The following is a 26,455-nucleotide window of genomic DNA, read 5'->3' on the forward strand; positions in this document are numbered from 1 at the left end:
TGCCCTCCTAAAAGGAATTTGGGCCGCTTTGCGCATCTAGGCTGCCAAAAAGTGTCACACATGTGGTATCGCCGTACTCAGGAGAAGTTGGGGAATGTGTTTTGGGGTGTCATTTTACAAGTTAGCGGAAAATGATGATTTTTTCTTTTTTTTTTTTCTTACAAAGTCTCATATTCCACTAACTTGCGACAAAAAATAAAAAATTCTAGGTACTCGCCATGCCCCTCACGGAGTACCTTGGCATTTGACCAAGATATTTATCTCACCCAGCATGGGTATATGTAAAATGACACCCCAAATCACATTCCCCAACTTCTCCTGAGTACGGCGATACCAGATGTGTGACACTTTTTTGCAGCCAAGGTGGGCAAAGGGGCACACATTCCAAAGAGCACCTTTCGGATTTCACCTGTATTTTTTACAGATTTTGATTGCAAACTACTTCTCACGCATATGAGCCCCTAAAATGCCAGGGCAGTATAACTACCCCACAAGTGACCCCATTTTGGAAAGAAGACACCCCAAGGTATTCTGTGAGGGGCATGGCAAGTTCCTAGAATTTTTTATTTTTTGTCACAAGTTAGCGGAAAATGATGATTTTTTCAATTTATTTTTTCTTACAAAGTCTCATATTCCACTAACTTGTGACAAAAAATAAAAACCTCCATGAACTCACTATGCCCATCATGAAATACCTTGGGGTGTCTTCTTTCCAAAATGGGGTCACTTGTGGGGTAGTTATACTGCCCTGGCATTTTAGGGGCCCATATGCGTGAGAAGTAGTTTGCAATCAAAATGTGTAAAAAATGGCCTGTGAAATCTGAAAGGTGCTCTTTGGAATGTGTGCCCCTTTGCCCACCTTGGCTGCAAAAAAGTGTCACACATCTGGTATCGCCGTACTCAGGAGAAGTTGGGGAATGTGTTTTGGGGTGTCATTTTACATATACCCATGCTGGGTGAGAGAAATATCTTGGCAAAAGACAACATTTCCCATTTTTTTTTATACAAAGTTGGCATTTGACCAAGAAATGTATCTCACCCAGCATGGGTATATGTAAAATGACACCCCAAAACACATTCCCCAACTTCTCCTGAGTATGGCGATACCACATGTGTGACACTTTTTTGCAGCCTAGGTGGGCAAAGGGGCACACATTCCAAAGAGCACCTTTCGGATTTCACCGGTCATTTTTTACAGATTTTGATTTCAAACTTCTTCTCACGCATCTGGGCCCCTAAAATGCCAGGGCAGTATAACTACCCCACAAGTGACCCCATTTTGGAAAGAAGACACCCCAAGGTATTTTGTGATGGGCATAGTGAGTTCATGGAAGTTTTTTTTTTGTCACAAGTTAGTGGAATATGAGACTTTGTAAGAAAAAATAAATAAGAAAAATCATCATTTTCTGCTAACTTGTGACAAAAAATAAAAAGTTCTATGAACTCACTATGCCCATCAGCGAATACCTTAGGGTGTCTACTTTCCGAAATGGGGTCATTTGTGGGGGTTTTCTACTGTCTGGGCATTGTAGAACCTGAGGAAACATGACAGGTGCTCAGAAAGTCAGAGCTGCTTCAAAAAGCGGAAATTCACATTTTTGTACCATAGTTTGTAAACGCTATAACTTTAACCCAAACCATTTTTTTTACCCAAACATTTATTTTTTATCAAAGACATGTAGAACAATAAATTTAGCGAAAAATTTATATATGGATGTCGTTTTTTTTGCAAAATTTTACAACTGAAAGTGCAAAATTATCCTTTTTTTGCAAAGAAAATCGTTAAATTTCGATTAATAACAAAAAAAATTAAAAATGTCAGCAGCAATGAAATACCACAAATGAAAGCTCTATTAGTGAGAAGAAAAGGAGGTAAAATTCATTTGGGTGGTAAGTTGCATGACCGAGCAATAAATGGTGAAAGTAGTGTAGTGCAAAAGTGTAAAAAGTGGCCTGGTCATTAAGGGTGTTTCAGCTAGGGGGGTTGAAGTGGTTAAGGTGTTAAAATCTTGGAAAACCCCTTTGAGGTACTGACTTGATGGAACTCCATTCTCTGGAGAACCATAGCTGGAGGCCACAGCTAGAAGGTTGGATTTGAATGTGGTGTTAAAATATGTCACAAAATCCACAACAGTAATTTTGCTGCAAAAATGCAGGTGGAATTACTATTACATATTTGATGCAGAATTCCAGACTGAAGTCTATGTTGGAATTCCGCATCCTGAATTCACAAGACGTTGATATCCATTACACCATATAAGGTCCCGTTGATTTCGGCAGCTTGAATGACTGCAAATCAGATAAATAGAAAAAGGCTGAAAATATGTTTTACTCTTAATTGCCTTCTTACATTAAAATGAATAGGATCGTTAAACGGAACCTGTCAAACATGGTGTCTGAGCTGTAGGCAGCATGTTGTAGAGCAGGGGGAGCTGAGCAGATCAATATATAGTCTTGTGGATAAAAATTCTGTATAACTTGTATGTTATTTAGCTTAATTCCTGTTTATTCTGTGCTTTGAAGTCCAGGAGGCGGTCCTATCAGTGATTGACAGCAATCTCTGTATACGCAGTCATAGAGGAAGGCTGTCAGTCACTGATAGGACCGTCTCCTGGACTTCAAAGCACAGAATGAGCAGGAATATAAATGAATAATTTACATATTTTACTGAATCTTTTCCCATAAAACTATACATCAATCTGCTCAGCTCCTCCTGCTCTATAACATGCTGCATGCAGATTACTTTGCACTTTCATGGTGACAGGTTCCCTTTATTGTGATGGATAAAGCCATATTTTTTGTATATCTTTTGTCTAATGTGTCTAGTAAAACTGTACAAGTATGGCGCTGGCCAGGACTTTAAAGATGGTGGCTGGCCTTCACCCCCCCTTTACCCAAAATGTAAATAGAAATATGTAAACAATAAAAAATACACATTATGGGTATCACCACGTGAGAATTTGAAAAAAAGGTAAAAATGGCCGAGTGAGAGAGAAGAGTTCAGATCAGAGTGGAGTTCAGGGTTGAGAATGGATCAGAGTCTAGAGCAGATCTGAGTAGTTCAAATTAGATTAGTGGGAGAGAATGCAGAGTGAAGTCTCCACACTTTAGATTAGTGAGTGGAGCCAACGCCAACTTCGCTATGAGGTAGTACCAAGGTGTGAGGCGCAGAAGAGCGTTTTCCTTCTGTGGCCGGACTATACATTTGCATCCCTGACCAGTAGGAGAGAGTTTGCCTCCCTGGAATAGAAACAAGCTTCCTAACGATTCATCGGTGATAACAGCCATTATTGAGGGTTACAGACACCTTTGCTCATGGTGGAGGACTTATAACTTCCGGCAGCCACACCATACTTCTGGGAAACAGGGTAGCTACCTGTCCCAAAATTCAGCTTGTAGGGAAAGGACAGGATATAGGACTGAGCACATCAACAAGAATAAGGTACTCCCCAACCACAGCTCAAATAAAGCCTAAGAAAGCCTGGAAACAGTGGACTTGCGGATTATCTCTAATACCAACAAGAGACTTATTTTGTACTGCTGCAACCAAATTCATCAACAGTAAAAGTTGTGAGTTGCATCTTACCACTGTCTACCTCATTATTACCACTATTAGTTGTACCACCATTAACGGTACTGGCGTCACGACAAAAAACATCAAGGGACTCAGCTGCAACAAGCACCCTAAGCACCCCTAACATCAAGGGCACCTCAACCACCATCTTGGCTGATGCTTCTCTACACAGAGCGTGCCCCGAAGGATTTCGTGCTGTCCACCTTAACACTGTGCTGCCAGCCCAGGGAGGCTTTCTGCTAACCGTGAGTAAATTGATGAACTGTGTGTTATAATTTGGCCCCACATCGGTCCACCGTGCACCTCACGTGTTGCCCCTGCGCTACTGGCTGGCTGCATGTGTAAATTAAGTGCATTTCAGGCATAGATGGCAGTTAGTTGAGCTGCTATCTGCGACTTCGCCCCGCTTACGCCAGTTCTTAAAAAAGTGGGTGGGGAAGGGGATGGGCTGGCAGACCCATCTCATTCATTGTTTTCTATGCCTGTTTCACATCTAGAACTGGTGCTGGATGCGCTGAAGTTATGAAGAGGCACCTCTTAATAACTCCAGCGGATCTAACACCAATGCAGGGGCATTATTAAGACCGGCATCTAAAATGCTGATTTTAATAAATGTGCCCCAAAGTGTTGTGTATAGAATAAAATGCATGCCGTATGCTTGTATTTGAGGTCGTATTCAAAATGGCAATACAAAGAAAATGGAACATGTGTTAAAGACTACTCATTTTTTTATACTATTTTTATTCAATTTTACAAATGACTGTTTTTCCTCACCTTAGCTAGATCAGGGTGCTGAGGGTTGTCTACACAGTCTGCTTCTTCATGTGCAGTCTCATAGTTTAGTAGGGCTTCTCCTGGGTTCTCTGAAGTAAAAGTGTTATCACATGTTATCTGGAGTTACCGTCTAGTTACTATACTGTACAATATATTTTCACACATTTTGTTCTGATACTGAGGGCATTGCAGCAACAATTGTTCCAGATAAGACAAAAAAAAGAGCAACTTTACGACTAGTCTTGATTAGAATTGTCCTGCTATTTTGGATTTACATAAGCTATGCATACACAACATGTGTCTATACTTCTTGTTAATATATATTTGGTAGATTATGAAGAAGTAGAGGATAGATGGGAGGGAGTATGACTGCAGAGGGACTGTAAAGGTGGAGAAACATACTTCCGCATAGGAGCTGCAATGTTCCCTCTAAGCTTCTAGGTGGGGGAAGGGGGGGTCGCTTCTAATTGGGAGGGGCCCTAAGCAGGTCAATGTTAAAGGGAATCTGTCACCTGCTTTTACCATTTTAAGCTGGCACCATCGCTATGTTCACTAAAGTACCTTATTTCCAGCAGTCTTCTTTTTACTTTATTTCGTTTTTGTAGTTTTGATATAAAAGCGCTTTTATGTTATGCTAATGAGGCTCCAAGGTGCCCAGAGGGGCGTTTTTTTTTCACTCTCTGGTGCCCAGTGACACCCCCCTGCAGTGCCCAAGAACGCCTCCTGATCCTCAAATAACCTCCCACAGCCCGGCAAACGGTTCCGCCCCCTCCTCACGTCATAGTCTACCTGCCCCGTCCTTCTTCCTGTCTGCGGCCTGAGCGATAATCAACCTCCTGAGGGCAACAGCCTCAAAAGTCTCACTGGGCATGCGCAAAGCCCAGTGATGTAACCTCAGCGCTGTTGCCCTCAGGAGGTTGATGATCGCTCAGGCCGCAGGCGGTACTGCGCCTGCGCGAGTTTTCTGAGTTTTCTGGCCGCAGACAGGAAGAAGGAGGGGGCATTTCTATAAGGTAGACTATGACGTGGGGAGGGGGTGGAACCGTTTGCCGGGCTGTGGGAGGTTATTTGAGGATCAGGAGGCGTTCTTGGGCACTGCAGGGGGGCCTCACTGGGCACCAGAGAGTGAAAAAAACGCCCCTCTGGGCACCTTGGAGCCTCATTAGCATAACATAAAAAAGCACTTTTATATCAAAACTACAAAACAAAATGAAAAGAGGACTGAAATGTGTGGTGAATAAAGGACACTACTTATTGACAATTTTGGAGTATTGTGGCATTTTTGTGTCTATCCACAGTGTATATCTATCTATCTATTTATCTATCTATCTATTTCATTCTTCGAATATCTTACCAGATGCTAGAGGTAAGAGAATGAGCACATCTATATGACCACTGGGGATCCTGCATTACACATGTTTCCTCTTATTGACACATTGTTGGGAGAATTCAATTACTATAAAATGAAGTGACACTGCCAAACGAGCCGCGTAACATAGATTCCTGTCACTAGAAATAATTAGATTAAGGAAAAATATTGCTTGTACCGAGTCTGGGATCAGATAAATCTGCACTTTTCCTCTCTGGAATAGTTCCTTCAGGATTTATTTGTAAGATTTTGTTGAGTGTAGATATCCAGTCATCCATGTCCTGCTCAGTTTCAGCTGCCAGCACAAAGTATGTCAGATCATTCATTTTCAGCTCGAAGGCATGCTTCCGAAGCTGTTTATTCTGAAACAAACAGAACAGGGAAAAACAGTCCATAGTCAAATCAGACATGATACAGATCTACTGGAAGGCGTTCTTCTCATTTACAGAGGGATCTGCTTCAGTTGCCTTTTTTTTTTACCTCTGTCTAAGAAAACAGTATTTTATTTTAAAGAACATACATATTTTGAGAACATACTCCGAAATAGATGGTTACCCAATGTGCAGATGAAAATGTAGATTAATTTACGAATTTTCAGAATCAGTTACTGTTGACAAATGCACCATTTGATCCCCCCCACCCCCGCACATGTAAACCATTAGTATTACGTGAATGTGGCCTGAAAGTGGTTCAATTCAAAATCATGTCAAAAGTGAAATGTATATAACCCAAACTCTAACTACAAGTCAAATTCATACTTATATGGAAAGCCTATCTATATGCCAGTAGCATAAACACACCAAAAGTCTATTTGCTGTAGGTTATTGCACTCATAGATTGGCAATTACAGTGAGTAAAGGCAATCTGTCTAGGTTTTTGCAGCCCTATGGCAGTCTAAATTAGTGACAAACACCATCAATATACTGTAGTTGTCCTGAGATAAGCAAAAAGACTAGGTCGGCACCACATCTATAGAACTACTATAGCCCAGCTATGCGGTAGGCCCAGGGCAGTCTTTAATGTGGGGCAAAAGGGGCCGCTGCATGGCATCAGTCTGAGGTATCCGTTTAATGTATACTTTTTTGTATAACTAAACGGATGGGAAAAACCTGATGTTATCCCAGCCAAAGGAGATTAGTTACAAAGAGCACCTCTCACTCTGTAGCACCTACATGGATCAACCCACTAATTTGAGTGGACTTGAGATATTTGCCTGAGGCTCAGTGACAATGTCATGCTGGATTATGGAAGTGCATCCAGGGAGGTCCAAGAACACATCCGTCTTCCGACTAACGAACTCCCTGGCCTCCCGAGTCTGTTTAGAGCATGAGATAGGGCAGAAGGAGGTCCCAGTCCTTCCCATCTTTAGACACTACCTTTTTCAACATATTTTTTAATGTTTGGTTAAACCGTTTTACCAGACCGTCCTTTTGTGAATGGCAAACTGATGTCCGTAGTTGTTTTATGTGCAGCAACTTACAGAGTTCTCTCATCACCTTGGACTTAAAAGAGGTCCCTTGGTCAGGTACTCCCACTCAGGAAAACATCTCTATTAACTCCTTAGCTAGGAGTGGCGTAGTCTAGAATGACTAAGATGTGTTGATGCCCTCTGGCGGACTTCGATACTGGGCCTATGAGGTCCATAGCTATTTGGTCAAACGGTACTTCGATAATCGGGAGAGGTACTAGGGCACTATGGAAATGTGGCTGGGGGCTAGTTATCTGGCAGGTCGGGCAAGACTTACAAAACTCTTCCACTTCTTTGAATATGCTGGGCCAGTAAAACCGCTGTAGAATACGATCCTGAGTTTTCTGCAGCCCCAGGTTTACCCGATACAACATATCGTGATGAACCACAAAACAGGGAAACACAGATTCTGCCCCAGGTTGTTGTGGTTCACCATCTACTATTAACACATTTTCCCAGACGTGGTTGGGTTGGGTCCCGATGTTGGGCGGTACCAAAATTATCCCCGGAGACATTGAGGTCTACCAAATCAGGACCCGGCTGCAAGTCCTCCACATCTCCCACCATCACACTCTTCCACCAAAGTGGCGGGCACCCCTACTGCTGGCCCTTCGGTCTCAGGTTGCCAGGTCCTGGTCTCCCCCCTGAGCCAGGCCACTCTGCTAGGGTTACCCCTGTCTGATGGGTATCAGTCACTCTCATAGCAGGCTACAGTGCCGGGAAGCCCGGGAAGTCTCTCCCTATTATAAGTTCGTAGTGTAAATTTGGGGCAACTGCCACTTCATGAGTCCATCTGCCAGCCCCTGTGATTAGAGACACCATGGCAGTGGGATAGTCTTTTAAGTCTCCATGGACGCACATGACCCCGACTTTCCAGCCAGTATACTCCGCTGACCGTACCAGGGGAGCCCTTACTAGGGACACCAGACTCACCGAGTCCAGCAGAGCCTCCGCTGGAGTGTCTCCTACCTCCACCTGGCACAAGTGGTTTAGAGTTTTTGGGGTACCTGCTGCACACAGCTTCCTGGCATATAACGACTGATGGTAGCCATAATTAGTATCCATGGGTTCCACCTGATGGGGACAGTCAGCTTTTACATGGCACAGCTCCTGACACCACCAGCAGACTATCGGAGCCAGGTCTGTAGAAGGTACACCCCGGGTGGGTTTGGTTGGTACAAGTCGCCAGGTCTGGGATGGAAATTAACAGGGTTTGACTGCCCCCCTCCCAAAAGAGAGGCCATAGACCTAACTAACTGGGACAAAGCCCTCAAAAATAAAGATACAGCCACAAAATGGGAAATTTTTAAAAGCATCCTAAAATCGAATTGTGAGAGGTACATAGCTTATGGGAATAAAAGGTTAAGGAACAAGAAAAAATAGATAATGTGGATAAATAGAACTGTAAAGAAAACAATACATGACAAAAATAAAGCATTTAAATCACTAAAACAGGAGGGTGGCGAGGAAGCACTGAAAAACTATAGGGAAAAAAATAGAATATGTAAAAAACTAATAAAAGCAGCCAAACTAGAGACCGAGAGATTAATTGCCAAAGAGAGCAAAACTAACCCTAATAAGTTCTTCAATTATATACTGTAAATGGTAAAAAAGTATAAATCTGAAGGGCTCGGCCCTTTACAGAGTAATGAGAGGGGAGTTGCAGAGAGCGATGAGGAGAAAGCAAAGCTATTAAAAAAAAAAAATCCTGCTGTATTCAGGAAAATAAACTGTCAGATGAAATGCAGAATGTAATAGTAACTTCCCCATTAAAAGTGACCTGTCTGACCCAGGAAGAAGTACAGCGGCGTCCTAAAGAGATTAAAACAGACAAATAGGCAGGACCAGATGGCATACACCCCCCGTATCCTAAGAGAATTAAGTAATGTCATAGCCAGACCCTTATTTCTGATATTTAAGAACTCTATACTGACAGGGCGTGTTCCACAGGATTGGCGCATAACAAATGTGGTGCCAATATTCAAAAAGAGTCCAAAAACAGAGCCTGGAAACTATAGGTAGGTAAGTTTAACATCTGTTGTGGGTAAACTGTTTGAAGATTTTCTGAGAGATGCTATCTTGGAGTACCTCAATGAAAATAAGCAAATAACGCCATATCAGCATGGCTTCATGAGGGATCAGTCATGTCAAACTAATTTAATCAGTTTCTATGAGGAGGTAAGTTCTAGACTTGACAGTGGCGAATCAAGAGATGTCGTATATCTGGACTTCTCCAAAGCATTTGACACTGTACCGCATGAAAGGTTAGAATATAAAATAAGAATGCTTGGACTGGGAGAAAATGTCTGTATGTGGGTAAGTAACTCTCTCAGTAATAGAAAACAGAGGGTGGTTATTAATGGTACACACTCAGATTGGGTCACTGTCACTAGTGGGGTACCACAGGGGTCAGTATTGGGCCCTATTCTCTTCAATATATTTATTAATGATCTTGTAGAAGGCCTGCACAGTAAAATATAAATTTTTGCAGATGACACTAAACTGTGTAAAGTAATTAACACGGAAGAGGACAGTATACTACTACAGAGGGATCTGGATAGATTGGAGGCTTGGGCAGATTAGTAGCAGATAAGGTTTAACACTGACAAATGTAAGGTTATACACATAGGAAGGAATAATGCAAGTCACCTGTAGATACTAAATGGAAAAAACACTGGGTAAGGGCTCATGCACACGACCCTTGTTGTTTTGAGGTCCGTTTTTCACGGATCCGTTGTTCCGTATCTGAGTTTTTTTTCCTCTGATTTAAGTCCTCTTCCGTTCCATTTTTCCACAAAAGATATCCGTATGGTTGCCTTATGCGATCCATTTTTTGCGGATCGGAAACAATAACTTATTAATCACCAAACACATGAGCAATATGGGCTGGGCATAACATTTCTACAGTATGGATCCGCAAAATACGGATAACATACGGGTATGTTCTGTGTGCGTTCCGTATTTTTTGCGGACCCGTTGACTTGAATGGGGCCTCGGACCGTGATTTGCAGACAATAATAGGACATGCACTACTTTTTTGCGGAACGGAAACGAAATGCACACGGAATATCTTCCATTGTTTTGGGGGACCTATTGAAGTGAATGGTTCTGCATATTGTCCGCAAAAAAAACGGAACAGAAAGAGAATACATTTGTGTACATGAGCCCTAACACTGACATGGAAAAGGAGCTAGGACTTTTAGTGAACAGCAAACTAAGCTGTAGAAACCAGTGTCAGCAGTGGCGGATTTCAATAGGGATGTTCGGGTAGGCAGCCCCGGACCCAGCACCGCTGGAGGACCCAACGCCGACCCGAACGCCCACATACTGCGGCGGGGCACAGGAGCGCATAGCTCCCTGTTCCGTCACCGATCACCGCCATAGGCTTCAGGCCTAGTAGCCCTGAGGCCTATGCGGTAGTGAAATCACGGCGCAGGCGTGCGTGATGACGTCATCGAGCGCCTGTGCCGGGACACAGCACTGTGACGTGTGCACGCCTGCCTCATCCCACCTTCCTCTGCGAGTAAGCACCTGGCCCTGGACATAGGTGAGTATTAAGTTTTAATTTTTTTTCATTTTTTATTTCATGTGCCTACTTTGGGGGACATGTGGGGGGGGGGGGAATCCACACACAGGAGAACATATTAGGGAAGATACATCGAGAACATGGGGAGGAATGTGGGTGCTGTATGGGGCCAAATTATTATGGGAGGGAATACTATGTGGGGACAAATTAATATGTGGGGGCAAATTATTATGGGAGGGACTACTATGTGGGGGCAAATTACTATATGGGGCAGTGTGGGGGCAAATTACTATGTGGGGGCAGTGTGGGGGCAAATTATTATGGGAGGGACAACTATGTGGGGGCAATTTACTATATGTGGCTGTGTGGGGCCAAATGATTATGGGAGGGACTACTATGTGGGGGTAAATTACTATGTGGGGGCAAATTATTATGGGAGGGACTACTATGTGGGGGCAAATAACTATATGGGGCAGTGTGGGGGCAAATTACTATGTGGGGGCAGTGTGGGGGCAAATTATTATGGGAGGGACAACTATGTGGGGGAAAATTACTATATGGGGCAGTGTGGGGGAAACTATTGTGTGGGGGTAGTGTGAGGGAAATTGCTATGTGGGGACAGTGTGGGGTAATTGCTATGTGGGGACAGTGTGGGGTAATTGCTATGTGGGGACAGTGTGGGGTAATTGCTATGTGGGGACAGTGTGGGGTAATTTCTATGTGGGGACAGTGTGGGGAAATTGCTATGTGGGGACAGTGTGGGGAAATTGCTATGTGGGGACAGTGTGGGGAAATTGCTATGTGGGGGCAAATTACTATGTGGGGCAGTGTGGGGGCAAATTACTGTGTGGGGGAAATTACTATGTGGGGGCAGTGTGGGGGAAATTACTATGTGGGGGCAGTGTGGGGGAAATTACTATGTGGGGGCAGTGTGGGGGAAATTACTATGTGGGGGAAATTACTGTGTGGGGGCAAATTACTATGGGGGGATTACTATATGGGGCAGTGTGGTGGAAATTACTATATGGTTTTTTTTTCCTATTGGGGAGGCACTGTAGGGGCAATTCTATTATTTTTGGGGACACTATACAGGGATTATTGCCTGGAGCACAATAGACGGTGGTATTATTACTCGGGGCACTCTAGGGGACATTATAGCTGCTGTGGACACTATAGGAACATTTGGGGTAATTTATCAAACTGGTGTAAAGCAGAGCTGGCTTTCAGATTCCACCTTTCATATTTGACAGCTCTTTTGGAAATCCAGTTCTACTTTACACCAGTTTGATTAATGACTCCAATTATGTCTATTAGGGTCACAATTTTTTCAGCAGTATAGTACCTTGGACATTGGGGAGCAATTTTATTATGGGAGGGACTACTATGTGGGGGGCAAATTACTATATGGGGCAGTGTGGGGGCAAATTACTATGTGGGGGCAGTGTGGGGGCACATTATTATGGGAGGGACAACTATGTGGGGGCAAATTACTATATGTGGCTGTGTGGGGCCAAATTATTATGGGAGGGACTACTATGTGGGGGCAAATTACTATGTGGGGGCAAATTATTATGGGAGGGACTACTATGTGGGGGCAAATTACTATGTGGGGGCAGTGTGGGGGCAAATTATTATGGGAGGGACTACTATGTGGGGGAAAATTACTATATGGGGCAGTGTTGGGGCAAATTACTATGTGGGGCAGTGTGGGGGAAACTATTGTGTGGGGAAAATTGCTATGTGGGGACAGTGTGGGGTAATTGCTATGTGGGGACAGTGTGGAGAAATTGCTATGTGGGACCAAATTACTATGTGGGGGCAGTGTGGGGGCAGTGTAGGGGCAAAGTACTATGTGGGGGAAACTATTGTGTAGGGGCAATGTTCGGGAAATTGCTATGTGGGGACAGTGTGGGGTAATTTCTATGTGGGGACAGTTTAGGGTAATTACTATGTGGGGACATTGTGGGGTAATTGGTATGTGGGGATAGTGTGGGGAAATTGCTATGTGGGGACAAATTACTATGTGGGTGGGGGCAAATTACTATGTGGGGGCAGTGTGGGGGAAACTTTTGTGTGGGGGCAGTGTGGGGAAATTGCTATGTGGGGACAGTGTGGGGAAATTGCTATGTGGGGGCAAATTACTATGTGAGGCAGTGTGGGGGCAAATTACTATGTGGGGGAAATTACTATGTGGGGGCAGTGTGGTGGAAATTACTATGTGGGGGCAGTGTGGTGGAAATTACTATGTAGGCGAAATTACTGTGTGGGGGCAAACTGCTATATGGGGCAGTTTGGGGGAAATTACTGTGTGGGGGCAAATTACTATGGGGGGATTACTATATGGGGCAGTGTGGTGGAAATTACTATATGGGGGTGTTGCTATTGGGGAGGCACTGTAGGGGCAATTCTATTATTTTTGGGGACACTATACAGGGATTATTGCCTGGAGCACAATAGAGGGTGGTATTATTACTCCGGGAACTCTAGGGGACATTATAGCTGCTGTGGACACTATAGGAACATTTGGGGTAATTTATCAAACTGGTGTAAAGCAGAACTGGCTTAGTTGCCCATAGCAACCAATCAGATTCCACCTTTCATATTTGACAGCTCTTTTGGAAATCCAGTTCTACTTTACACCAGTTTGATGAATGACTCCAATTATGTCTATTAGGGTCACAATTTTTTCAGCAGTATAGTACCTTGGACATTGGGGAGCAAAACAGGCACAGTATTGGGAGTGGCAGCAGGATGACACTGTGGGGACACCAGGATGAGGAGCTTGATGGAAAAATTTAGAAATCTAACGTGTCTTTGTTACAAACTGTAGAGACGAGATGTGGCTGAAAGAATTTGCCATGGTGGTCTGGGTCAAATGGAGGAGAAGAGGAAAGAGAAGGTCTACATGACAGGAGATGTCACTGGATGTAACAGGTATGTGGTGTTGTATTCTCCTCCATGTCTTTTTTTATTATAATTATATGTATTTTAAATTTGGCAAACAAATTTTTCAGTTTTGGACCCAATTTGGGGTATTTTTTTTAGTCTGAAGATGTTATATGGCCTAGGAAGAGACTGTGGCTCTCATGAAGCACCGCAGCCTCTTCATACAAAAAAAAACTAAACTAAAATGGAGGGAGGGGCCCAAGTTGGGTAGACAGCCCCGGCCTATCATGCACTTAATCTGCCCCTGAGTGTCAGGCAGCTGCTGCCAAGGCCAATAAGGGTACTTTCACACTTGCGGCAGAGGATTCCAGCAGGCAGTTCCATCGCCATAACTGCCTGCCGGATCCGTCAAAACGCATGCAAACTGATGGCATTTGTCAGACGGATAAGGATCCTGATCCATATGACAAATGCATCGAAATGCCGGATCCGTCTCTCCGGTGTATTTGAAAAAACGGATCCAGCATTTATTTTTTTCACATTTTATGCAGTCTGAGCATGCGCAGACCGCAATGCCGGATCCATTTTGCCGGACCACTCTGTGCCGGATATGGCATTAATGCATGTCATTCCGGCAAGTGTTCCGGAAAAATACTGAACTGAAGACATCCTGAATGGATTGCTTTCCATTCAGATTGCATTAGGATAAAACTTATCAGTTCTTTTCCGGTATTGAGCCCCTAGGACGGAACTCGATTCTGGAAAAGAATAACGCTAGTGTGAAAGTACCCTAAGATAAGGGGCTGCATCAAAAGGGGCATAGATGCTTGTGATGAGAACATAGTCCTACCACTTTACAAATTACTGGTCAGACCACACAAGGCAGACATAGCAGAGCTGGAGAGGGTTCGGAGGAGGGCAACTAAAGTAATAACTGGAATGGGGCAACTACAGTACCCTGAAAGATGATCAAAATTAGGGTTATTCAGTTTAGAAAAAAGACGACTAAGGGGAGATCTAATAACTATGTATAAATATATCAGGGGTCAGTACAGAGAGCTCTCACATCATCTATTTATCCCCAGGACGGTGACTGTGACGAGGGGACATCCTCTGCGTCTGGAGGAAAGAAACTTTGTACACAGACATAGAAGAGGATTCTTTACGGTAAGAGCAGTGAGACTATGGACCTCTCTGCCTGAGGAGGTGGTGATGGTGAGTACAATAAAGGAATTCAAGAGGGGCCTGGATGTATTTCTGGAGTGTAATAATATTACAGGTTATAGCTACTAGAGATGGGTCATTAATCCAGGGAGATATTCTGATTACCTGATTGGAGTCGGTTAGGTATTTTTTTTCCCCTTAAGTGGGGAAAATTGGCTTCTACCTCTCATTTTTTTTCCTCTGGATCAACTTGCAGGATAACAGGCCGAACTGGATGGACAGATGTCTTTTTTCGGCCTTATAAACTAAAATGTATTTTTTGACCCATAAGATGCACTCCCTACCCCCCAAACTGGGGGAAAAATGGCCCTGCGTTTTATGCGGTAAATACTAATGAGCGCTTCTATTATGGAAGCGCTCATTAGTACCGGAGGACCAGGAAGCGGTGAAGGCTCTGTACTCACCGCTTCCTGGTCCTCGGCTGTCAGTTGTGCAGTGGCTGCGCACAGCGTGAAGGCGCTCTGTGACCTCACGCTTTGCGCGCCAGTTCACAGCACAGCCGACAGAGGAGGAAGAGGAGCGCTCTGGAGGAGAGGAGCGGCAGCTTCCAGGATCAGGAGAGGTAAGTGGTTTATTTATTTTGTGATCTATCCCTGGGGGATGCTGATTACATATATGGTTGGCGGCTGCTGATTACATATATGGCTGGGGGCTGCTGATTACATATATGGCTGGGGGCTGCTGATTACATATATGGCTGGGGGCTAGTGGCGTCGCTAGAGGGGGGCGAGGGGGGGCAATTGCCCCCCCTATGTTGTCCCTTGCCCCCCCGGGTGCCCCCCCCCGCTGATTCCCCAGAGTGAATACTAATGAGCGCTTCCATTATGGAAGCGCTCATTAGTACCGAAGGACCAGGAAGTGGTGAACGCTCTGTACTCACCACTTCCTGGTCCTCGGCTGTCGGCTGTGCAGGGCTGCGCACAGCGTGAGGGCGCTCTGTGACCTCACGCTGTGCGCGCCAGTTTAGAGCACAGTCGACTGAGGAGAAAATGGCAGGCGGCGTCCGTCCAGGAGCAGGAGAGGTAAGTGTTTTTATTTTTTATTTTATAAAAAATGTGGCTGCTGGGGGCATTATGGGGGCTAATAGGAGGCATATAAGGGCTAATTGGAGCCATATGGGGCATTTGGAGGCATATTTGGGGGCTAATAGGAGGCATATGGGGGCTATTTGGGGGCTAATTGGAGGCATATATGGGGGCTAATTGGAGGCATATTTGGGGCTAATTGGAGGCATATTTGGGGCTAATAGGAGGCATATATGGGGCTAATAGGAGGCATATGGGGCTAATAGGAGGCATATGGGGCTGATAGGAGGCATATGGGGGCTAATTGGAGGCATATGGGGGCTAATTGGAGGCATATGGGGGCCTATGGGGCTAATTGGAGGCATATGGGGGCTAATTGGAGGCATATGGGGCTAATTGGAGGCATATGGGGGCTAATTGGAGGCATATGGGGGCTAATTGGAGGCATATGGGGGCTAATTGGAGGCAAATGGGGGCATATGGGGCTAATAGGAGGCATATGGGGTAATAGGAGGCATATGGGGGCTGATAGGAGGCATATGGGGGCTGATAGGAGGCATATGGGGGCTAATAGGAGGCATATGGGGGCTAATAGGAGGCATATGGGGGCTAATTGGAGGCATATGGGGGCTAATTGGAGGCAAATGGGGGCATATGGGGCTAATAGGAGGCATATGGGGCTAATAGGAGGCATATGGGGGCTGATAGGAGGCATATGGGGGCTAATAGGAGGCATATGGGGGCTAATAGGAGGCATATGGGGGCTAATAGGAGGCATATGGGGGCTAATAGGAGGCATATGGGGGCTAATTGGAGGCATATGGGGGCATATGGGGCTAATAGGAGGCATATGGGGGCTAATAGGAGGCATATGGGGGCTAATAGGAGGCATATGGGGGCTAATAGGAGGCATATAGGGGCTAATAGGAGGCATATAGGGGCTAATAGGAGGCATATAGGGGCTAATAGGAGGCATATGGGGGCTAATAGGAGGCATATGGGGGCTAATAGGAGGCATATGGGGGCTAATTGGAGGCATATGGGGGCATATGGGGGCTAATAGGAGGCATATGGGGGCTAATAGGCATATGGGGGCTAATTGGAGGCATATGGGGGCTAATAGGAGGCATATGGGGGCTAATAGGAGGCATATGGGGGCTAATTGGAGGCATAATGGGGCTAATAAGAGGCATAATGGGGCTAATAAGAGGCATAATGGGGGCTAATGAGGCATAAGGGCTGATATGGGGGCTAATGAGGCATAAGGGCTGATATGGGGGCTAATGAGGCATAAGGGCTGATATGGGAGCTAATGAGGCATAAGGGCTGATATGGGGGCTGATATGAGAGGCATAATGAGGGCTAATGAGAGGCATAATGTGTCATCCACAGATGCCCCCATAACAGTGTGTCTTCCACAGATCCCCCATAACAGTGTGCCTGTGCACTGACGAGAGACAGAAAGAAGGGGAAAGAATACGTGGATGCAAGCAGAGGACGGCACAGCAGACGACTGAGTAGCTTCTTTTGTAAGTAAATTGCTTTATTATAACTGTATCCCTGCATATCGCAATTCACTCGTATTTTGTAATCTTATTGATATATACTTATTTTGTTTGTGCCCCCCCATTTTTGACTGTGGTATCTTTGTGCCCCCCCTATATATTGTTCCTAGAGTCGCCACTGCTGGGGGCTGCTGATTACATATATGGCTGGGGGCTGCTGATTACATATATGGCTGGGGGCTGCTGATTATATATATGGCTGGGGGCTGCTGATTACATATATGGCTTGGGGCTGCTGATTACATATATGGTTGGGGGCTGCTGATTATATATATGGCTGGGGGCTGCTGATTACATATATGGCTTGGGGCTGCTGATTACATATATGGCTGGGGGCTGCTGATTACATATATGGTTGGGGGCTGCTGATTACATATATGGCTGGGGGCTGCTGATTACATATATGGCTGGGGGCTGCTGATTACATATATGGCTGGGGGCTGCTGATTACATATATGGCTGGGGGCTGCTGATTATATATATGGCTGGGGGCTGCTGATTATATATATATATATATATGGCCGGGGGCTGCTGATTATATATATATATATATATTTATATAGCTGGGGGCTGCTGATTATATATATGGCTGGGGGCTGCTGATTATATGGCTGGGGGATGCTGATTATATATATATATATATATGGCTGGGGGCTGCTGATTACATATATGGCTGGGGGCTGCTGATTACATATATGGCTGGGGGCTGCTGATTATATATACAGGGAGTGCAGAATTATTAGGCAAGTTGTATTTTTGAGGATTAATTTTATTATTGAACAACAACCATGTTCTCAATGAACCCAAAAAACTCATTAATATCAAAGCTGAATATTTTTGGAAGTAGTTTTTAGTTTGTTTTTAGTTTTAGCTATTTTAGGGGGATATCTGTGTGTGCAGGTGACTATTACTGTACATAATTATTAGGCAACTTAACAAAAAACAAATATATACCCATTTCAATTATTTATTTTTACCAGTGAAACCAATATAACATATCAACATTCACAAATATACATTTCTGACATTCAAAAACAAAACCAAAACAAATCAGTGACCAATATAGCCACCTTTCTTTGCAAGGACACTCAAAAGCCTGCCATCCATGGATTCTGTCAGTGTTTTGATCTGTTCACCATCAACATTGCGTGCAGCAGCAACCACAGCCTCCCAGACACTGTTCAGAGAGGTGTACTGTTTTCCCTCCTTGTAAATCTCACATTTGATGATGGACCACAGGTTCTCAATGGGGTTCAGATCAGGTGAACAAGGAGGCCATGTCATTAGATTTTCTTCTTTTATACCCTTTCTTGCCAGCCACATGGTGGAGTACTTGGACGCGTGTGATGGAGCATTGTCCTGCATGAAAATCATGTTTTTCTTACCTTGCAGACTTCTTCCTGTACCACTGCTTGAAGAAGGTGTCTTCCAGAAACTGGCAGTAGGACTGGGAGTTGAGCTTGACTCCATCCTCAACCCAAAAAGGCCCCACAAGCTCATCTTTGATGATACCAGCCCAAACCAGTACTCCACCTCCACCTTGCTGGCGTCTGAGTCGGACTGGAGCTCTCTGCCCTTTACCAATCCAGCCATCTGGCCCATCAAGACTCACTCTCATTTCATCAGTCCATAAAACCTTAGAAAAATCAGTCTTGAGATATTTCTTGGCCCAGTCTTGACGTTTCAGCTTGTGTGTCTTGTTCAGTGGTGGTCGTCTTTCAGCCTTTCTTACCTTGGCCATGTCTCTGAGTATTGCACACCTTGTGCTTTTGGGCACTCCAGTGATGTTGCAGCTCTGAAATATGGCCAAACTGGTGGCAAGTGGCATCTTGGCAGCTGCACGCTTGACTTTTCTCAGTTCATGGGCAGTTATTTTGCGCCTTGGTTTTTCCACGCGCTTCTTGCGACCCTGTTGACTATTTTGAATGAAACGCTTGATTGTTCGATGATCACGCTTCAGAAGCTTTGCAATTTTAAGAGTGCTGCATCCCTCTGCAAGATATCTCACTATTTTTGACTTTTCTGAGCCTGTCAAGTCCTTCTTTTGACCCATTTTGCCAAAGGAAAGGAAGTTGCCTAATAATTATGCACACCTGATATAGGGTGTTGATGTCATTAGACCACACCCCTTCTCATTACAGAGATGCACATCACCTAATATGCTTAATTGGTAGTAGGCTTTCGAGCCTATACAGCTTGGAGTAAGACAACATGCATAAAGAGGATGATGTGGTCAAAATACTCATTTGCCTAATAATTCTGCACGTAGTGTATGGCTGGGGGCTGCTGATTATATATATATATATATGGCCGGGGGCTGCTGATTATATATATATATATATATATATATATATGGCTGGGGGCTGCTGATTATATATATGGCTGGGGGCTGCTGATTATATATATGGCTGGGGGCTGCTGAATATATATATGGCTGGGGGCTGCTGATTATATATATGGCGGGGGGCTGCTGATTATATATATGGCTGGCGGCTGCTGATTATATATATGGCTGGGGTAGGCTGATTACATATATGGCTGGGGGCTGCTGATTATATATATGGCTGGGGGCTGCTGATTATATATGGCTGGGGGCTGCTGATGACATATATGGCTGGGGGCTGATTAGAGGCATAGAGGACTGATATGAGGCATAGGGGTCTGATCTTAGGTCTTATTAGGGTCTTATTAACATTGGGGGTCTGACCTAAGGTGTAATAAAAAATATTTTTTTCTTATTGTCCCCCTCTAAAACCTAGGTGCGTAATATGGGCAAGTGCGTCTTATAAGGCGAAAAATACGGTATGTTACTATGTAAGAATGAGTGCCAGGATTTCTTTACTGCAAAAAGACCAAGAATATCCTGTCCACATGTAGAACAACACTGAGTGCTGACCACTTATTTTTGCTGTATCTTTTTTAAACTGACGAACTATCCTCTGGATAAGTTATCAATGTCTGTTTGGTGGGGGTCTGACATCCGGGACCCCTGCCGATCAGCTGTTTGAGGAAGCCACAGTCTACTCGCAGCTTAGCAAAGCAAAGTGCCATATATTGTATAGTGGCTGTATTGCAGCTCATCCCCATTCACTTGAACGGGGCTGAGCTGTGCCTTGGCCATCTGACCAATGAACATGCTGTCACTGACCTAGGCTAAGCCTTGAGAAGGTCTCCACAGCTAATCGGTACAGGTCCTGGATGTCAGATCCCCACTGATCAAATACTGATTAAACAGGCAGCACATTGTTAAAACTACCCAATGTAGCCAAATTAAAACTTCTGCAAAAAAGAGCAGGCCAAGAGCAGGTATAAAGAGTCAGAAACCCCCTTGAAGTGTGCATGCGTATGGGGGATTTAGGAGAGACAGCTGATGGCCTACAGAGCGATTGGCCATCAGCTATCTAAATTGTATGGACAATGGAGGAGGGACTAAGGTGCCTATGGCAGCATGAACTCTCAATATGGCTCAGTATTAGAGCTATGATATGATTACACTATCTATATTATATAATATAATATATAATACCTAATATGAGACAATGTCTATTAAGACACCAACTAAACATTCATGTATGAGATGTAAACACTTTTGCTGGCAGAAACATTACTGTAAAATAGTGTATGATTTATTCATGTGTTATTCAGCAGAAGAAGTGAAGGTCTGTAGAGAGGATATCAAACATTAAAAATGCTAATTGGTCAATCAATTTCTAACCAGCAAAACGCCTGAATAACATTTTTGAAGCTCCTATTTATACATTAGTTATAAAGTTATTCCCAGCCCAGCATGGAAGAACTAACACTAACCTGGATAACGCCTGTGCAAGAGTCTAGGAAGATGCAGCCCTTTGGTTCCTTAGAGATCTTTTCATCTTTGTAAAAATTCATAATGTAAGAGTTATCAGAAAGCTGAGTCAACTGGAAGAAGCGTTTTTTGAAGGACTGAAAGAAATAGAAAAATGTAAGAAATATTTAGATTTCTATTAGCGAATCACTTACAAGTGAACACACACATTCTACGTAATGATATACAACTACCCTCAAACTGAGGGGGCCGTCAACTCCGCTTATACAAAGGCATAGTAATGCCGTCTACTTACCCGTACAGTAATGCTATTGTTCACAGTACTATTAAAATTCCCTTTATACAGCCAGCCAGATTTGAAAACTCCTGACCCTCCTCCTCCACCACCACCTCCTTTAGAAGACGACAGGGACGTTGTATCCTGAATGAGATAACAAAAGCATAAATTTTTATGGAAGCCTACAACAAGGCATATTTGCAGCACACTGTTTTATCAGAGGATGATGAGGTGATTTCATTATTCAAGCAAATGTCTAGAACAGGACTGAGCGTGTTCAGGTCTTACTTCATCCTTGTCAGCTTCTTCATGGTCAATTTCGAAGGAATGTGAAGGAATCTTTTCATTCTTAGATTCATTTCTGTGCAAAAAGAAAGGAATCCTGAGTTTTATCATGATCATGTTAAGGCTATGTACACCTTTGGAGGCAATTTTTAAAAAAATAATTCCATGTTACTCATTTATGGCTAAAAATATTTTTTTCAATTGGCCTTTATTAAAAATGTTGAGCTGTTCTGTCACGAAGGGTCAACTGGTTTTCTACCTGTGTGACTGGTACTTTAACTTTCATTTTGTGCCAGTAATCTAATAAACCTTATCTCTAAATTACTTGAGAGGTCATAAACACTTATTTAAGCCACATTCTTATCAGTAAGAGAAGAACTGAGCTATAATGAGTGTTTATAATGTCAAAGAGCAAGATATAACGAGCCGTCAGCTCCTGGTCTGACGGAAAAGACAGAAAATCCAAAGGGTGCTACTAGAGCATGTCAGCTCTGTACAGAAAAAAGGATGGCATATTTTTAATTAAGACCAGTTTGAAAAATTATTCTTAGCTCAAAATGAGTACAATGCAATAATAAAAAAGCCCCAAAGGTGTACATGGCCTATAATTATAATATAAAGTAGGGCGCAGTTGGGTTATGCAACAGGACAATGATCTGAAGCACACTAGTAAGTCCACCTCTGAATGGCTCAAAAAAACAAAAATAAGGTTTAGGAGTGGTCAAATTAAAGATCTGATTTGAATCCCATTGATATGCTGTGGCAAGACTATAGACAGGCAGTTCATGCTTGAAAACCCTCCAATTAAAAATTCTGCAAAGAAGAGCCGACCAAAATTTTTCCACAACGATGTCAAAGACTCATCACAAGTTATTGCAACCATTTGATTGCCATTGATAGTGCTATGAGTGGCACAACCAGTTATTAGGTTTAGGGGGACAATTCCTTTTTTATATCTTCAATAAACAGAATGATCATTTTAGGCTACTTTCACACTAGCGTTCGATCGGATCCGTTCTGAACGGATCCGATCATAATAATGCAGACGGAGGCTCCGTTCAGAACGGATCCGTCTGCATTATTTTAGCATATAACAGCTAAGTGTGAAAATAGCCTCGTACGGATCCGTCCAGACTTTCAATGTAAAGTCAATGGGGGACGGATCCGCCTGAAGATTGAGCCATATTGTGGCATCTTCAAACGGATCCGTCCCCATTGACTTACATTGTAAGTCTGGACGGATCCGCACGGATCCGCACGCCTCCGCACGGCCAGGCGGACACCCGAACGCTGCAAGCAGCGTTCAGCTGTCCGCCTGTCCGTGCGGAGGCGAGCGGAGTGGAGGCTGAACGCCGCCAGACTGATGCAGTCTGAGCGGATCCGCTCCATTCAGACTGCATCAGGGCTGGACGGCTGCGTTCGGGTCCGCTCGTGAGCTCCTTCAAATGGAGCTCACGAGCGGACCGACGAACGCTAGTGTGAAAGTAGCCTAACATATTGTCTTTACTCATGTCGTCTTTATCTTATATTAAAATTAGTTGGATGATCTGAAAGGTTTACATGAGATAAATTAGCGAAAATAGAAGAAATTGGGTATAGGAGCAAAAATACTTTTTCACAGCACTGTGGTTCCCAGGGAGTGTAGCCGAAATTCGACTGGAGAGTTAGCTGGTGCTGGAGCTACTGAAGGACATGCACCCTTGCTACATGGTGGATGGGGAGCTAGAAATGCTAGGTGCTATACCTAACATGTATGGAGGCCTCTTGACTCTCCTCTGATGGGAGCTGTCGAGAGAGATAAGGATGGGTCAGTTTGGTTTGCCCTATCCTTTTCTTCGGTGGGAGAAAAGTGGTTGCCAGAGGGTTCTGGTAGTGGCTTTCTACCCTCTCCTCATTCAGTGCACATGCATGCTTAGCTGAGGTGTATGGAGGGATGGGAGAGGGAACTCTTTAGGACTGTCTCAAAAAAAATCTGTGAAAAACACGTACATTTAAACAGGTCACTGGATAAATGTGGTTAAATGCTGCACCAAAGCCTGTACCCATGCTAACTCACTTATGTGACCATCTCTGTGTCTATCAGTCCTGCCTCCAGCCAAGAGATGGTTAATATTAGAATTGAGTGAACCTGCCTTTTGGGATTTAAGTGAATTACGTAATGGATTCCGTGATGGAAATGTCCTATGCTGCATCATGTGATTTGAAAAAAAACTCTTGATAAGATGTCCAGTCTCATGATTTGCACACTTTGATATGCTCTGTCACTGATACACTGTTCACACATTCTGATATTGTGGTATATTACGACCCAGAACAAGCCAAGCAGACCATGCAAGTCCCTAAAATCATTGGGTTCATTAAGGTACATGTTTATACCAGTTTTTAGTGTAAAAATGTTACACAACCCTCTTTTTGAGCACTGTGCTAGGCCTCGTTTGACACTGTCGAGGCCGTGGCAAGGATGTGCCGGGGGCCAGGCCCGGGCCGAGAACTTGGCCCTGACAAAATTTACCAACATGTATGTCTGAAAACAGCTAGGGACTGGTCTAGTTTTTGCTACGGGCACAAGGACTGCTGAAGGTGAACCTAATTTATGACAAGAGACAAGGCGCACGCATCTTCATTAATTAGGTATATATTCTGCCAGAAAAGCCAGCGCAAAAGGGGAGTAAAAGACTGTAGTAAAAAAAATGGTCTTTCTAAATTTCCAATTCTTAGGTATACTAAATTTTTAAGGGGAAACATGGTTATCAGTCCCAGAACAAAAATAGAAGGTGGTGACTTTAAAGGGAACTTGTCACCTCTGAAAAGCCCTATGGAGTGCAGTACTAGATGAATAAACCACCTGTCGCTGACTCCAGATCTGTAATCTGTATGTTGATCATCACCCCCCCCTCCCCACTCCCAATGTGTGGCTGCATACTGGCTGTGGAATGCATTGAAAGGACTCCTGAGCGTGCACACATAATTGAGAGGACTCTACGAAGAGTCCTCTCAATGCATCCCACAGCTGGTTTGCAGCTGCACAGCTGGACATACAAATTGCTGATTCTGAGTCAGAGGCAGGTTTTCTGTTCACATATTACTGTAACTAATAGGTGGAGGTGACAGGTTTCCTTTAAGGGGTCAGAACGTCTGAGATTATAATGGCAGCCCAACATCCCAATACTATACAGTGTGTACCCATTGTTATTCAAGCATAGATTTCTTTTACAGAGAAGGAGCACTTACTGAAGCAGCTGACGGAAGTCTCCCGAGTACTGCTCATACTTGAAATTCACTACATGCCAGTGGGAGTTGTAATATTTGCAGGCCTGGGACAATAAATATCATTAGTCTTAATAACATTTATGGCAGTGCAATAAGCTAAAAGAATATCATTACATATTTCATCGCTGTGATTAGTGCCCTCACAAATCGTCAGCTAGAGGATAATCTTCCTTTCCAGTGAAATAGCATCTTTCCAATAGTATCAAACATGTTGACTCACTAATCCCTGTGGATTAATGATAGAAATTTTAAGATTACTTTTACGAACGTACACCTGTCATCTAGGCACAGCCAAAACAACTGCATTTTGATCCAGTTATCAGTCTTTTCTTGAAAAACGATCATGACTGTCCTTAGTGTTTTGAAATGGTGGCTGAGAAAATGAAACACGGCAAAATGGAGAGCTGCCATTGCCAATAAATGGATTCTTGTTACAGAAGACAAAGCCTGGGCCAACACACAGACATATTGTAGAATGACGCTAGTGATGGCACCATTGTGTGATGGCTGCAGGTCACAGGTAAATTTCCCCTAGTCTGTTCCTGGGTGTGGCTTATCAGGTGCCCTGTTAAGCAGCTATAACTATCTGCGAGCTGTGGGGCTTTGGGTTAGTCTCTCTTGTGTCTTGCTGTGTGTTGCACTTTGCTGCTCACCCAGGAAGTCAGTCTGTAATGTGCCTTACTGGGTGTAGCCCCTTGCTGCTGACCCAGGGAGTTTTGCCATCTGCCCTTGTTTGTGGTGTCGCCTGGTAATGCATTGATGTTATTCTGTTGCCTGATCTTCTGTACCTGTTCTGTATTGATGTGGTTATCCTTGTCCATGCCTTGCCTGTTCTTCTGTACCTATTCTGTCTGCATCCACTCTGTTCTGTGTTTAGCCTAGCAGTGCTCTAACTGCGTCTGATCTATCCTGTCCTATGTCCAGTCTGGCATTGCCTACTGCTTCTGATCCATGTCTGTCCTGCAGAGCCTTATTGCTTCTGTTCCTCTGTTTTTCCTGCCTTTGTGAGAGGGCCCGTGGGTTCTCTGGAGGGAGGATCTCTAGTCTGTGTGCAGCTCTGCCTGAGACCGCCATGCTTCCATTCCGCATGGGGTCCAGGCTTCTGTGCTGGTTCCTGTTTGTCTTGTAGTCTGATCCATGTCCTGTGTTTGGTTGAGTTCCAGTTCTGTGGTCTGTTCTGTTGGTGCTTGAACCTGCGTGGTTCTTTGCAGGTAGGGGCCAAGTGTACCAGTGAGCCCTCGGCACAGTTCATTCCCACCACCAGGGGCTCGGTGAAGAATGGGGCTCACTGGCTCTCCTCCCTCTGGGTTTGGCCTCTGGTCTGCCAGTGTACTTAGTTCTGTGGTAGTGCTACCACTATTGCTGAACCTGCTGTACTGTCATGTTCTTTTATTGCATTTGTAATAA

The 26,455-nt window shown here is 44.1% G+C and overlaps 1 protein-coding gene across 5 annotated transcripts in view; it reads right to left on the reverse strand.

Annotated features, from left to right (window-relative positions):
• DOCK10 (dedicator of cytokinesis 10) overlaps nt 1–26,455 on the reverse strand; it is a 362,682-nt gene that overhangs the window by 135,367 nt on the left and 200,860 nt on the right. For all 5 annotated transcript variants that reach the window (XM_044290306.1, XM_044290309.1, XM_044290308.1 and 2 more), the window contains exons 4-9: nt 25,010–25,092; nt 21,782–21,854; nt 21,512–21,637; nt 21,219–21,353; nt 5,896–6,079; nt 4,349–4,437 (exon numbers count right to left, since the gene is read on the reverse strand). In XM_044290306.1, coding sequence (XP_044146241.1) covers nt 4,349–4,437; nt 5,896–6,079; nt 21,219–21,353; nt 21,512–21,637; nt 21,782–21,854; nt 25,010–25,092 — 690 coding nt within the window. The remainder of the gene's footprint in view (nt 1–4,348; nt 4,438–5,895; nt 6,080–21,218; nt 21,354–21,511; nt 21,638–21,781; nt 21,855–25,009; nt 25,093–26,455) is intronic.

The sequence above is a fragment of the Bufo gargarizans genome, chromosome 4, assembly GCF_014858855.1.
Source record: "Bufo gargarizans isolate SCDJY-AF-19 chromosome 4, ASM1485885v1, whole genome shotgun sequence".
NCBI classification, from domain to species: Eukaryota; Metazoa; Chordata; class Amphibia; order Anura; family Bufonidae; genus Bufo; species Bufo gargarizans.